The sequence below is a fragment of the Lemur catta genome, chromosome 1, assembly GCF_020740605.2.
Source record: "Lemur catta isolate mLemCat1 chromosome 1, mLemCat1.pri, whole genome shotgun sequence".
Classification (NCBI taxonomy): domain Eukaryota; kingdom Metazoa; phylum Chordata; class Mammalia; order Primates; family Lemuridae; genus Lemur; species Lemur catta.
Window position 1 is genome coordinate 128,184,938 of NC_059128.1, and position 14,711 is coordinate 128,199,648.

Below are 14,711 nucleotides of genomic sequence, written 5' to 3' on the forward strand. Positions count from 1 at the left end.
CCAACGAGTAGGAAAACTTGAAACTAACAAAAGGATCCATTATTATTACTGTCAGGCCTCGACTCTGCTGAGAAAGGGAATCAGTACAATTCAACGTTATTGAACTCATGAAGCCGGGTAAGTTAAAAAATTAACAAAATGTAATTTTAAGAAGCTGGCATGGAAATGAGATAATAAAAAGGAAGACATGGTGCTCAGCTAGTTTCTGGTTATATAAAGGAGGCAATGATAGAATAGACTGAATAAATTAACTGTTAACAAAAACTACCTCCTTGGCCTTATTTATAATATGATCATTCTTCTTGTTCCTTAGAGAAAGAGCTATTCAAGTACTAAATGTGTGTGTGTGTGTGTGTGTGTGTGTGTGGATATTACACTTATCTTAGCATTCAAAATACAGAAAATAACTGACCACAGAGTAAGTAGTCTATATAGGAAGTGCACGAGGCAGGTGGATTTTGTGTTTGTTTACTCGGTCATTTGAGGAATTACTCACTAGGTGCCTCCCATGAGGAAGACACAGGGCCGGGCCCTGGGGGTACCAAGATGACAACAACACAGTCCTTGACCTTCTGGTTTTTAACTTTAGTTGGGAGGTAAGGTGTACCACCAAATATGGTAGCAAGGGAGGTATCACAGGAAGAGCCAGACCCCCAGCTGCTACTGTCCCTTGCTGCTAAGGACATGAGGGGCTCTAGGGGCATGGACCCGAGGGAATTCAAGGACCAGAGCCAGAGGGTGTCAAAGGCACATAAGGTGGAACCACCCTAGGCTCAGGGTGGCTCTCGTGTGACGTGGCAGGAGCATGTGGGTTTCACTCCAATGCTGTGCCACGAGCACGACCCCACTCATGCCCTGTCTGCTCCTTTCTGACCTGTTGCCAAGCATCTTTCTCTGCTTATGCATCCTCTGTGTTCTCTTCTCCCTGGTGCAAGCCTGCACCTGGTGACCACTCAGCCATGATTCTTTCCTCTTCTGGGCTCTTAGATCAAGAGCTGCTGGCTGCAGCCCATTTCTTCCAGCCAGGTCCCACCCCTGGCCATGCCATGGACTGGTTACCGCTGAGCCAGGGACCCACTCCAGACCCAAGAGCCACGGCCTAGAGGGATGGGTGGGTCACAGGACATGAGTCTTCCAGCAGCTGGGGCTGAGGGCAAGGCAGTCGATGACTCCCACCTCCAGTGGACATTCAGGAAAGACCCCTGGTGCACGTGCATGCAGGCTGGCCCTTCCTTTCCGGGGGGCTCTGAAGATACACCAGACGATGGAGTGGGACATCCCAGGTGGAAAACAGACAAAGAAATTCAGTTCAGCTAGAATGCAGCCTGTGAAGGAACAGACAGTTGGAAGGTGGGAAGAGGCCAGAACACAGAGAGAGTGTCCAGGAAGGAGACTGGATTTTATTCTACAGGCCAAGGGCAGCCATCAAGGGGCAGAAAGGGCTGGAACTCTGCCTCGGAAGACACATGTGGCAGTCCAGTGCCTAGCGTGTTAGGACGGAGAGACTCGAGGCATGGAGTCCAGTCTAACCCTAACACAGAGGCCAGGAAGAGCACCCCAGGGGCTACTGCAGTGGGGGCAGAGACCACCAGGCCTTGACTCAGGGCATGGGCAGCAGGAAATAATGCCAGTGTACACAGGGACAGGGAGGTGACCGTGCAGTGACCTGGCTGCAAGGCCAAGCTCCATGCAACTGTACTCAACTCACAGAGGTATAAGAAGGGAAGATGAAGGTTGTACGCAACTGCTATGTGGGCAGGTGACTGCTCACAGAGGGAGCCTGACACGATGCTGGGGTCCTTCACAACCCCCCTCCGAGCCACGAGAGGACACTGCCAGGCGTCAGGGCTGGGAGCAGAGCAGGCAGCAAGGAGGGCCCTGGGCTCCAGAATAAAGTGTGCTCGAGGGTCTAGCCCCTGCAGTTTGAGCCCTCGTCACAGATACCGTGCCAAGGACAGCGCCGCTCCCAGGAAGAGAGGGACAGGAAAAGATTTTACATTTTCTCCTTTAGCATCTTAGTAAAGGGAAATGTGGGCACAATGGATGCCAAAGGCAGCTGTGAAGGGGAAGCCGCCAATGACCAGCACGCACAGCCTAAAGGCCACACGTATGTGGGGAGGGGACACAGGGACCCCACCCTGTGGGAAGCACCATGTGCATAAACTTGGCAGCCTCGCCCCTGCTTTGCCAGTGGTCACCTTCCAGATAACCACAGCAGCCACCAGAGGCCAGCGCCAGGGCACCGTGCAGCCGTGAGTGTGAGGAGTCGGATTTTATTCCAAGCATAGTGGGAAAACCACAGACGAACTGAAGCAAGGTGACTCGATTGCTTGCACTTTGTGAAGACATGATAATGGCTTTGGCAAGAGCGTCAAGGGGACAGCCAGTTAAGAAAAACCCTCGGCAGTGCCGTGAGGTGACACGGCAGTGTCTTGGACCCGTGATGAAGCCACACAGACGGGAGAAGAGCCTCAGCAAAAGAATGAGATTCGAGGAAAGAAGAATCATCATTGGTAATTCCCAGAGTTTCAACTTGACCGACTGAGGTCGATGTTCACAACCGTTTATCTCGACCATGGGCTCTGTGTGTATGTGTCAAACGTGAGTCGCCTGTTAGACCCCCAGGGGGAGATGTCCAATTAGCAACTGGTGGGAGCCCCATCTCCGGGGGAGGGTCCGGGCTGGAGACATGGAACCGGGTGCAATCAGCATCTCCAGGGCATCAGAAGCCAGAAGTCTCAAGGCGATCGAGAGAAAGGACTAGAAAGAAACGTGGGCCCAGGACAGGCACTGGAGTCCCCGAGAAGAGGTGACCAAGGGATGGAAGAAAGAAAATCCAGGCACGATGTCATGGCGGAGAGGGAAGGGAGTGGTGGCTGGGTTTCTCTGTTCAATGCACTGGAGGGATCAAAGCAGGTGGAGAGAGAAATGTCCTCGGAGTGGGACAACACAGAGGCTGTAAGTGACTCTGCCAATAGCAAAGCTAAGAAAAGAAAAACAGGAGGCTCCCGAGGCTGACGGGCCCAGGACACGGTGTGGTTCTACTGGAAAAGGCCCAGCTCTGCTCTCTCAGAGGGGAAAAATAAAAACTTAAGGCGTTTACTGTGCAGATGACGCCCAAATCTGTATTGCTATTCCTGTTTTCTCTCCAAAACTTGAGGCAGAAATGCTGCCAGACGCTTCTACTTATTTTCTCTTCAAATACGTTCTCGAAGAGCAGTGGCTGCACGCTGGGCTCCTCCTGTTGCTCCACAGCTCCTCGGTGACAAGGGAGTAGACGCGTTTGCCTCCTTGGCAAACGGAACACATGTTTGGTTCCGTGGAGGATGACGGATACACAATAGTTTTAAAATAAAGAACAGAGTAAATAAAAAACGAGTCTGATGAAACATTCAAAGCCAGGAAACATCATCCCCTGGCCCAATGATGGGATGAAATGATGCTCTCAGCACAGAAACGCATCTCACATAAGCTTTCCCGGTTCCAACCCCCGTACCGAGCAAAAGGCAAGTCTCTGGAACCTTCTGTGTGAGCTTCTCCATGGGAGCCACAGGAGCCAGAAAGGGGCGAGGTCACATTTACAGACAGATTCAAAGAACAGGGGGACCGAAGAGAGGAAAAGCCACACTGTATGTGGATCAGCTTTTAGTGGCAGTGCCTGGACTTGGACCCAAACGAGATCAATGGACAGTGTCCCCTTTTTGAGGGAAAGAGAGGGTGGGCAGATCCGGGCAGCCCCTTCTTTTGTCTCACACAAATTGTGGTCCTAAAGGAAATAGGACTATATATAGCCAAATGACAGTGAATAGACAGTATGTCCCGGCTGTGGATAAAGTCATCGTCATCTCCATATGACGATAAGTGGGTCCCACATAAGATTTTAGTGGTTGGCCCAAAAGCGACTGTCAGTTTCCTTTTCAAATATTAAACATACCGAAACAACTAAGAGAATAAATTTCAAATGTCTCACCATTGTGAAAGAGGCAACCGATTCGTAATTAGGTTGATTTAATCATTCCACATTATATACTTACAACATCCCACTGTACCCTGTAAGTGTATGCAATTATGATTCATCGATCAAAAATAATATTAATAATAATAAAAATAAAACAACTATTAAACATACCTTGGAATCCTGATACTATCTGGACAATATCTTCGTACACCATCAGAGTAGCGGATCGTTCTGGAAGCAGGCCAAGGCTCAGTGAAGAAAATACTGCAGGGAAAAAGTGGACATGAGGGAATTCTGGCATTTAAACCTAAATTCCCACACTCATTTTTTGGGTACTCTGCATTCTTTGTATCCTCTGATTTCAAATCCGTCAATAATATCGATTTTTAGTATGATTAGCAAAATACCTTCAAAACACCTCAGAAGTATTGCAATGTCTCATATAACAAAACCGTTTGCTCTACAAGAGTCAATTGTTTTTGTTTGTTGGAAGTTTCTAGCAAAGTAACTGAGCCTGTTCACATTAAGTACATTGAAAGTTATAATGTAAATACTATATGAGTATAGAATATATCCTGTCAAGTATTAACATTAAGAGAGACTTTAAAAATATATGGTTAGCTTAATCTGTGCCTCATGGTAAAAAAATATTTCCCCCCGACCCTGAGAACAAATAACATGATAGAAATTGTGCTACTTTAAACCTCTTGCTTAAGCAACTGACCTTCCAACTAAAAATCTCACAAAGCCTACAAGTTTCTGGGTGGAACATATGAATTTAAGAGAAAAAAGCAAACAAATACATCATGGAATGATAATAATCACTACTAGTATCAAACCCCTTACTAACATGCCAGACATCATTCTAAGTACTTTAATTGTGATATTTTATTTAAGTTTCAAAACAGCTCTATGAAATTAATATGACCATTTTACAGGTAAGGAAATAGGTTTATACATGAGGAAGTAACTTGCTCAATATTTAGCCGTTGATAAATGCCGGAACCAGGATTTGAACTCTGGAATCTGCCCTCCACCCCTATGCAACATGGAAATGGGGCCCAGAGAGGTAAGGTGACTTTCTGGGGAAGTATCAGGAACTAGAAAGATCTAGTGCTACTTTGTCTTCGGTGATGCTCAATAATGCCACAGGGGACCAGACTGGGGAGTTGGCCTTGGAGGTGACCTCTCTGTTCATTCACCCTCCACCCAGGCAATTTATTTAGCTGTTACTCTACGCAAGGCCTAGGGCCGGATCCCAGGGTGCAACAGATAAATGCTGGAGGCAGCCTGTGCCTTCAAGGGTCACGCATTAGAAGGGGACTAGACTCACAGTAAACAGCTGTAGGACAAGCAGACTGTGCCAAGTACCAGGAGAAAGATAAGAACACAACTTGGAGCTGTGCAAAACAGTCTGGCAGTTCCTCAAATATTAAACAGAGAGTGACCTCATGACCCAGCCATTCCACTCCTAGGTATTAACCCAACAAAACCGAAAACATACATTCACATGGAAACTTAGACGTGAATGTTAGTTGCAGCACTATCCGTAATCCATCATAGCCCCAAAGTGAAAATGACCCAAATAAATGTCTCCCAACTGATGAACAGACACAGTGTGGTACATCCTTGCAGTGGAATATTATTCTTGCATAAGAGGGAACGCAGTACTGACACATGCTACAACATGGATGGGCCTTGAAAACATCATGCTAAGTGAAAGACGCCAGACACAAAGGGCCATGTGTTGTAGGATTCCCTTTACATGCTTACAGAATAGGCAAATCCAGAAAGACAGAGAGGAGATGAACAGAGGTAGGGACTGGGAGGGGTGGGAAATAGTGAGTCAGTACCACTGGGCATCAGATTTTTGGAGGGTGATGAAATATTCTGGAATTAGTTACTATCGGTTCTACGCTAAGCCAGGACTAAGGGAGGAACCCTAACTTCGATAAATCCTGCATGACGTCAAAGATAAACCTTTTATCTGTGACCCTTTCACCTAATGGCACTGGGCATTTCGTGGCCAGGAGAAAAGGACAGGACTATTGTAGCAGATGCTGCCGGCAGGAAGCAGCTCAGCTCCAAACCCAGGCTAGAGTTACCTTCCACGCTGTTCGAAATGCTGATGCCTGGGTCCTCCCGCCCCATCCAGAGCTACCACGGGGCCTGCAGGCATTCACGAGGCCCCGTACACCTCCGTGTGGACAGGTATGGGGGTGCTCTGAGCTCTGAAGACACCTGTGATCATCTCCCAAGAGGTACATGACCACTGCAGTGTGTGTTGAAAATTCTTCTCACCTAAAATATTTGGTATGTCCATATATAAGAAGGCTGCTCTGGCAAACTGTTTCTCAAACCTCATTTCTTAAAGGGGAAAAATGATTTCTTGCAAAGAGCCTGCAGCAGAGGTACCACCAGGTGCTTCCCAGAGCAGAGGGCAGGGCCCACAGGCCCTGTCAACCCAGTTCCCCGGGTGGGTGGGAGGCAGCAGAGAGGCCCTGAGTTCTGCGAGAACATGGTATTTTTACCCATCCTAGAGCGGATGCTGACTGATGCCCAGAGGTTGCCTTCACACCCAAGTGTATGTTTGTTTTTAGATATGTAGAGAGAAAGGAATATCTCATTCTACCTGGCAGCCCCGCTGGGCTTTACAGCATGGAAGACAAGCTTGCAGAGTGGACAGGGGTCAAGGAATAACAGCACAGGCCCACCCAGAGAGGGGAAAACACCAGACTGCTTCAGAGAATGACAAGTTGGCCAGACCACGAGATCTGAAAGGCAGCGGTGGTCGGGGGAGGAGGCGTATGTCACCTCTACTTCATCCTGAGGCCACCGAAGGATTTTAGGCAGATGCATAACACAACTGCATGACTTCCTTGAAAGGCAAAAAACTTCCAAAAACTACTGCTACAGATGAAAAAGGAAATCCACTCCAAGAGCTTGTGCAAACATAAATGTTGTGCGGCACATGCGTCGTCAAGAATGCATTTTTTAGTGTCAGATTTTCAGCCTGTTCTAGAAGAGACTCCCAGCTCTCCTCGCTTCCTTGCCCAGTTATCTGGAATACCAAGAGTGTTTGTCTTGACCTCCAAAAACTTGCAGGAGAACAACAGTTTACTGTTTCTCACACAGGCCAGCCTAGATTTTGGTCACGTTTCCCATTAGATTCTAGTTAAGAGTCCCTTTATGACATTGAAAAGGCGAGCGGAGTAAAATAAGCAAAGACACAGGAAGGTGCTTAGAAATTATTTGGGCTTATTAATTTAATTTTAGAAACAAGAAGCCCAGGCTCAGAAAGTGCTGATGGGCCCACGCATGGGGCCAGCTGGGCGTGGGCAGGCGGGGAGGCTGGTGTCTTCCTGCCTGACCCAAATCTCTGTCAATCAGATGACGTCACTCCTGTTATTTGACTCATTTAAGAAAACGGATATTACGGAAATGTTTTCTTTTTCTCAAATGATTACATTAACGGCATCAAATGAATGCAATTAGAGTACAGTTCATCCTCATCGCTTACAGATTCTGTATTTGCAAACGTGTCTGTCCACTTGCTAGAATTTACTCGTAAACCCCCACATTGACGTTCGTGGTGTTTTACACGCACACGCATGGAGTGGCCAAAGGAGACCCCCAATGTGTGCGTTGCAGCTGAGGTTCTTGGGTTGACACTCTGCCTTCAGTGTCAGCTCTCATTCTGTAAGTGTCTCTATTCAGGGACAAGCTTTTTGTTGGGGAATTTGCTACTTAAAATGGACAATGGTTTGGCATTTTCTCAAAGCACTAAATACACAGAACTACCATTCAATTCGGCAATCTTGCTACTGGGTATCCACCCAAAGGAAAAGAAACCATTAAATCAGAAAGGTACTTGCACTTGTGCGTTTATCGCAGTTCCGTTCACAACCGCCAAGATACGGCATCAACCTAAGTGCCCATCAGCGGGTGATTGGATAAAGAGAAGGCAGCATACATACACAGTGGAATACGATTCAGCCATAAAAAGGAATGAAATCGTGTCTTGTGTAGCAACACGGACGGGACTGGAGGCTGTTATCTTAAGCGAAACAACTCAGACCCAGAAAGTCACATATCACGTGTTCTCATTTGTAACTGGGAGCTAAATAATGTGCACAAAAGGACAGACATGCAACGACAGACACTGCGGACTTGGAAGGGTGGGAGGGTGGGAGTGGGGTGAGGGGTGAGGAATTACTTAATGCATACAGCACGCACTATTCAGGTGACTGCTACACCAAAAGCCCAGAGTTGACCACTACATGCTCTATCTAAACTGCACTTGTACACCTTACATTTATACATATAATAAATAAATAAGTAACATGGCCCCGAGCATAAAAAGTTCTATCTGGTGTTCCCAAGCACGAGAGGGCTGTGATGTGCCTTATGGAGACAATAACGTGTGTTCCATAAGCTTCATTCAGGCTCGAGTTACAGGGCTGTGGGCTGTGAGTTTGATGCTAATGAATCAACTGTATCAAACAAGGTGTCTTTAAACAGAAACACACACAAAACAAAGGTATGTATTGATCAGCTCACGAAAGTTTTGTGACCAGGGGCTGGCAGGAACCCAGCCCTGTAGTTCCCTTGTTGGGGTGGTGGTTCAGTGTTGGGAAACTCCGCGATGGGGACAAGTTTATGGACCATACCTCCTGCCAGTGATGAAAATTGAACTGTACTCTGTGCACCTGTTCTCCCAAAAAGGCAGACACTGTTCAAACTTCCCTGGCTTATTTCCAGTAACTGCCTTTAGATGCTGTCTAGTCAAGACCACCTTACCTATTTTGGGGCCTTCCCAGGGTCCTGTCCCAGGCCCCCTGCTCTCCACTCTCTGGGTGAGCTCATAGTTCTGACTCTCCCCTTAACACTGATGACCCAAACTAAACCTCCAGCCCGGACCTCTCTCCTGAACCCCCAATTCATTTCAAGCTAAAGGCCAAATATGCTCACTTGGTGTCCCAGAGGCAAGAGACACCAAATATACCCTAAACTAAGCTTGTCATCAACTGTGCCCCCAACACCTGCTCCTCTGCCCCTGTTTGCCAACCTCCATCCATCTCTGCCCCAGGCTGGGGCTTGGGGTGGATACACGCACCAGGAGCAGGGAGGGGACTTGTCTAACCCCGTCTATTATTTGGATCAACTTCAGGGAAACGTGGTGTGGCCGGTCCCCCCACTCCACAGCTTGCCCCTATAGGTACCATCCACTCTGCCACCAGCCAGACACCTGGTCCACTCACATTCCCTCCATCCCATCCTCTTCCTCACCTCTCTCCTGTCCATTCTCCAAGGTCTGGACTTCGCCCGCTCAGTATGTCTCAGGTTTACCCCCTTTCCTCTAAAACCTTCCCGAATCATCGCTTCCACTTTATCTGTACAAAATCCACTTTCCACAGCTCACAAAGCCAGGGGTCTCAAACTTTGGTGAACATTTTTATCTGTGAGTATCTGGCGCTGGTGGGGAGGGGAGGTTGCGTGTTAAAAAGTGCAGATGCCTGAACAACCTCTGGAGATTGCGTGGCTGAGTCCTGGGATCTGCATGTTTGTATAATCACCTTCAGATGCCGATGCCAATTAATCCTCAAGACTCAGCTCCCCTCTCGCTGCCCCAAGGAAGCCTTCACCCACCTCCCCTAGGCTGGTCACCCACACTCCCCCTAGCACCCCATCGGCATATCTGTGTGTAAGTCTATCAGACAGAAATTGCTTCTGGAGCTGACTTCACAAGGACACTATAACCTCTCTGGGGGTGCCATCCGTGTCCCTGATCTGTATCCTTGGTGCCCAGGCAGTGCCTGGTACACAGTAGGTACTTAATCAATGTAAACAGAACTGAAGGAAATTCTGTGAATTAAATTAGACGCTGGGGCTTTACAGACAGAACAAACAGTTCCAGGGATGGCCACGTGTCCCCAGAGGCAGCAGAGTCCTCGAGGGAGGGAGGGTACCTACTTCCTTGTGCTGTGGGACAGAGTTGAGCACTAACATGGCACCTTGCCACGCCCTGTACTCAGTGCTGCACATTTATTGAGCACCTACTGTGTTTCAGCGCTGTAAGTTAGTTTACGTATGTGAACTAATTTTCGCTCCGAACTACTCTATGAGGTCGTCTTAGTCCCAGTTGACAGAGACTGGCCCTGCAGCCACAGGCGTGATCACAGACTGGCGGTTAGAACCTGGGTCAGTCGGTTTCCAAAGCCTATGTTCCCACCCCCACCCCTGCCCCAAGCTGACCTGTGCCAGGCACCGTCCTCACCCCGTGCGGTGGACAGACTGCTCTAACGTGGTGAACGGCAGGAAGGGGTAGAAGGAGAAAAACTATCTCTCAATCACTTCCCACCTCTGTGGACATCCTTGTTCTCACGCAACCAGCTTCACGCTTTGTCCCTAACTGTCCCTCGCATGAGGGGACCCCACGAGGTAAAGCAGAGAATAAACACACTTACTGCACTGACTGTCTGGCTTGCACTTTCAAAACTGTTTCCGTGTCCTGACTCTGTCACCGCGTGCCCCTACTGTGCCCCGGTGAGAAAGACGGTGACAACCTTACCGGGTAATCGGATCGGCTTCCAGGGGGCGGAGTTGGGCACGTAGGCGTGCTTCGTGGCCGTGACGATCAACTGACTGCCCAGCTTGTACTGGAACTTGATGAAGGCGACGCCATCTGTCCCCGAGGTGCCGGAGGCGATGGAGACCTGGTTGGTGAAGACCTCGATGAGGGCGTCCGCCACCGGCTGGTGGGTGCTGGCGTCGCTGACGTGCACCTTCAGCGTGACCTCTGGACACAGGAAAAGCAACAAAGAGCTGCCATGAATCTCGAAACAAGCACAACTCTGCTATGATTGTGGTGGGAGGCTGAAGGTTGGCTGTGCTAAGAAAACCTAGATCAATACCTGAAATAGGAATAATTTTAATCTGGGACATTCTCTTCTTGGAGGTCTCATTTTATGTCACACAACTTCCTATTCTCTTCAAAGCAGTCCCCAAACCGCTTTCGTCTTTACTCCTTCCTGCTCACACCAACAAATAATTGAGAGAAAAATTCTATTCCTTCAAGACAGTGGGCGACAAACACAACTTTCAACAGGGGTTGCGCTGTGGCGGTGGGGACCCGGCAGGCTGTGGGATTTGCAGCCGTGTCCAACGTACTGGTACACGTGGACAGAAGTCACCCGCCATTGTGCCGCTGGTCATCGTGGAAAGACTGAAAATCACAGAGAAATATCTTTAGAAGAGAGGACCCCAAAAGTGGGGTGGGCGATTGTTTATCCTCTCTCCAGGCCTCAGTTTCCCTATATGTAAACTGGGAATGATAACAATGCAGATCCTAACATATACGTGGGCACATTTAGCATAATGCCTGGCAGAGTAAGCAGCAACGCAAGCTACTGCCCTCATATTATTCCAATCATGATGCTTGCAAGCGTTCTGTGTCAGTGTCCACAAGGCTGCCAGGAGAGGAGCTCAGAGAAAGGCTTCAGAGGGGAGAAAAATGTAACACAACAGGGGTGAGACAGCCCTCTCTGGGAGTATTAATACCTTTATATCCAAAGTTCTGTCCCACACTAGGACAACCACACTGACAATGTCTTTTGGGTTGAGAACCTCCACCTTGGTAACTTGCCAACTATTTGTCGTATCATATCCTAAAGCAGCCTTTTCAGTATCACAGATTTCAGTTAATCATTTTCTTACCCATTTCTTACCCATTCATACACTGATTTCATAAATTTCTTGAGATGACCACAGAAAACAGCTAAAGAATCCCAGACTGAGGAACTATAGATGTGCACCAAACAAGTCTCCCAAAACCTTTTAGAAAGAAAAAAATTAAAGCTACAGAAAGTAAACTTGGCTACTTCATATCACAGGAGGAGGAAACTAATACTAAACAAGGGGTAAACCAACATCATGAAAATCAAGGATGTGATATTACAAAACACATTTCACCAATGAACTCTGATCTTAGTTATCTTTATGCAGACTTGTAGGACATACACTACACACACGTTTTCTCTTTTTAAAAAAATTTCTATGGGTACATAATAGTTGTATCTCATTATAGGATATGTGTGATGTTTTGATACAGGCATACAATGTGAATTAATCAAATCAGGGTAATTGGGGTATCTGTCACCTCAGGCATTTATCATTTCTTTGTGTTAGAAACATTCCAGTTCTACTCTTTTAGCTATTTTAAAGTATCATTATTATTATTGATTATAGTCACTTTGTTGTTCTGTCAAATATTGTTCATTCTACCTAACTGTATTTCTGTATCCATTAACCATCCCCACTTTATCCACCCCACCCCTGCTACCCTCCTCAGCCTCTGGTAACCATCATTCTACTCTCTGTATCCATAGATCAGTTGGTTTTAATATTTAGCTCCCACATAGGAGTGAGAACATGTGAGATTTGTCTTTCTGTGCCTGGAAAACCACCTCCTCCAGTTCTGTTCTTTTTGCTCAGGATGGTTTTGGCTATTCTGGGCCTTCTGTGGTTCCATATAAATTTTAGGATTATTTTTTCTATTTCCGTGAAGAATGTCATTGGTATTTTGATGAGGATTGCATTGATGTAGATTGCTTTGAGTAATATGGACATTTTAACAATGTTGATTCTTCTAATCCATGAGCATGGAATATCTTTTCATTTTTTTTTGTGCCCTCTTCACTTTCTTTCATCAGTGTTTTATAGTTTTCATTACAGAGATCTTTCGCTTCTTGGGTTAAGTTTATTCCTGGGTTATTTTATTTTATTTGGAGCTACTGTAAATGAGATTATGTTCCTGATTTCCTTTTCAGATTGTCCACTGTTGGCATACAGAAATGCTACTGAGTTTTGTATGTTGATTTTGTATTCTGTAACTTCACTGAATTTATCAGTTCTAGCAGTTTTTTTGTGGAGTCTTTAGGTTTCTCTACATACAAGATCATATCATCTACGAACAAGAATAATTTGACTTCTTCTTTTCCAATATTTGGATGCCCTTTATTTCTCATCTGATTGCTCTAGCTAGAACTTCCAGTATTATGTTGAATAACAGCAGTGAAAGTGGGCATCTTGTCTTGTTTTAGCTCTTAGAGGAAAGGCTTTTACTTTTTCCCCATTCAGTATGATGCTCACTGTGGGTTTGCCATATATGGCTTTTATTGCATGAGGTAAGTTCCTTCTATGTCCAGTTTTTGGAGAGTTTTTAATGTGAAGGGATGTTGAATTTCATCGAATGCTTTTTAGCATCAGTTGAAATGATCATACAGTTTTTGTCCCTTGTTCTGTTGATACGATGCATCACATTGATTGGTTTGTGTATGTTGAACCATGCTTGCATGCCTGGGATGAGTCCCACTTGATCATGATGAATAATCTTTGTAATGTGTTGTTGAATTTGCTTTGCTAGTATTTTGTTGAGGATTTTTCCATCTATGTTCATCAGAGATATTAGCCTATAGTTTTCTTTTGTTCACACACAGATTTTCTTATTTAATTTGGTCTTCCTTGTTCACAAGTAGTAGGTTGAATTATAACATAAATTAACTCAGCTTTCATTAACATTCACATAGCAGAAATTCTGCCTTGATGATTTATGTAATTTTATGGTAATGTAACATTTACCAACAATTGGGATTATAAGGTTTCTGCTCTCTCTTCACGGTTTGCTGAGAAGGCAAAAGCTGCTGATATTTGGAAAAAAAGATTTATGAATCAACGGAGAAAGAGGGAGTTCCACTCTAATCAACATCTTAGATTCTACCACTTGAGTTTCTTCTAAAACGGGAAGCCTAGTTTATAGTCTGCAATGTACTTTGCAAGAGATTACTTAGTTCCTTCTTTCGGTGTGATGAGGTAGGACAAAAAGTCAATATGGTTAAGTAATTCCTAGAGAGCACTGGAGTATCATTTTTATAGAGTAACACTTCAAATGAGAAGCTTCCTTCAACAGCAAACAAAACTATTCCCACTAAGTGACAACCAGGGGAGTGATCTTATGACTAGGTGAAACACTAGTCACTAACACTACTCTCATTTACAGGAAGACCCCTAATTGGTCCTAGACCTAAATGTGCACGAAGATGCACCACATCTCTTTGTTGGTGAGTGAGCTGGGGCCCCTGAATACCGTATAATCTGAAATTGGCACGTGATGCTTTCACTCCCACCCCTGCAAATCCAGCACCAAGTTCTGCTCATTCTCATTCCAAACTCTGCACCTCAGAGCAGCCCTTTCTTCTGCATCCTTGTTAACACTGCCCTATTTTCAGGCCCTCGCCATCCATCACCTTAACTGCCACTTGGCCTTTTCACAAAAACTGTCACCTTCTTCAGACCTGAGCTCTGACATCCCACTGAAGCCAGAGGGAGCTATCTATTAATTAAATACTCAGCTGACCTCTCCCTGGAGCCTTTTAGTGGCCCTATCACAAGTACCAGGGGTGGCAACTGCAGCTCAGCCCTTAGGCCAAATGTGGCCTGCTGGCTGCTTTTGTACAGTCCCTGAAAATTACCTGGAATTCCATTTCAGGGCCCCTAAATAAAGTTTTATTAGGACACAGCCACACCCAGTCATTTGCACACTGCCTGTGGGCTGGCTTTGCATTACAAAGGTGGGGTTCAGGAGCTGTCACAGAGGCCATATGGCCTGCGGAGCCTCAACTCAATATTTTGGGTCCTTTGAAGAAAAAGGTGCCACTCCTGAGGGGCAGCATCCATCCCAGGTACCCTGGTCCTC

General features: G+C 46.3%; 1 protein-coding gene across 2 annotated transcripts in view; it reads right to left on the reverse strand.

Moving 5' to 3' along the window:
* Window positions 1-14,711, reverse strand: part of FAM171A1 (family with sequence similarity 171 member A1) — a 132,953-nt gene that overhangs the window by 33,747 nt on the left and 84,495 nt on the right. For both annotated transcript variants that reach the window (XM_045534047.1, XM_045534042.1), the window contains exons 2-3: window positions 10,530-10,757; window positions 4,130-4,222 (exon numbers count right to left, since the gene is read on the reverse strand). In XM_045534047.1, the coding sequence (XP_045390003.1) occupies window positions 4,130-4,172 (43 nt within the window). In that variant the 5' untranslated portion in view covers window positions 4,173-4,222; window positions 10,530-10,757. The remainder of the gene's footprint in view (window positions 1-4,129; window positions 4,223-10,529; window positions 10,758-14,711) is intronic.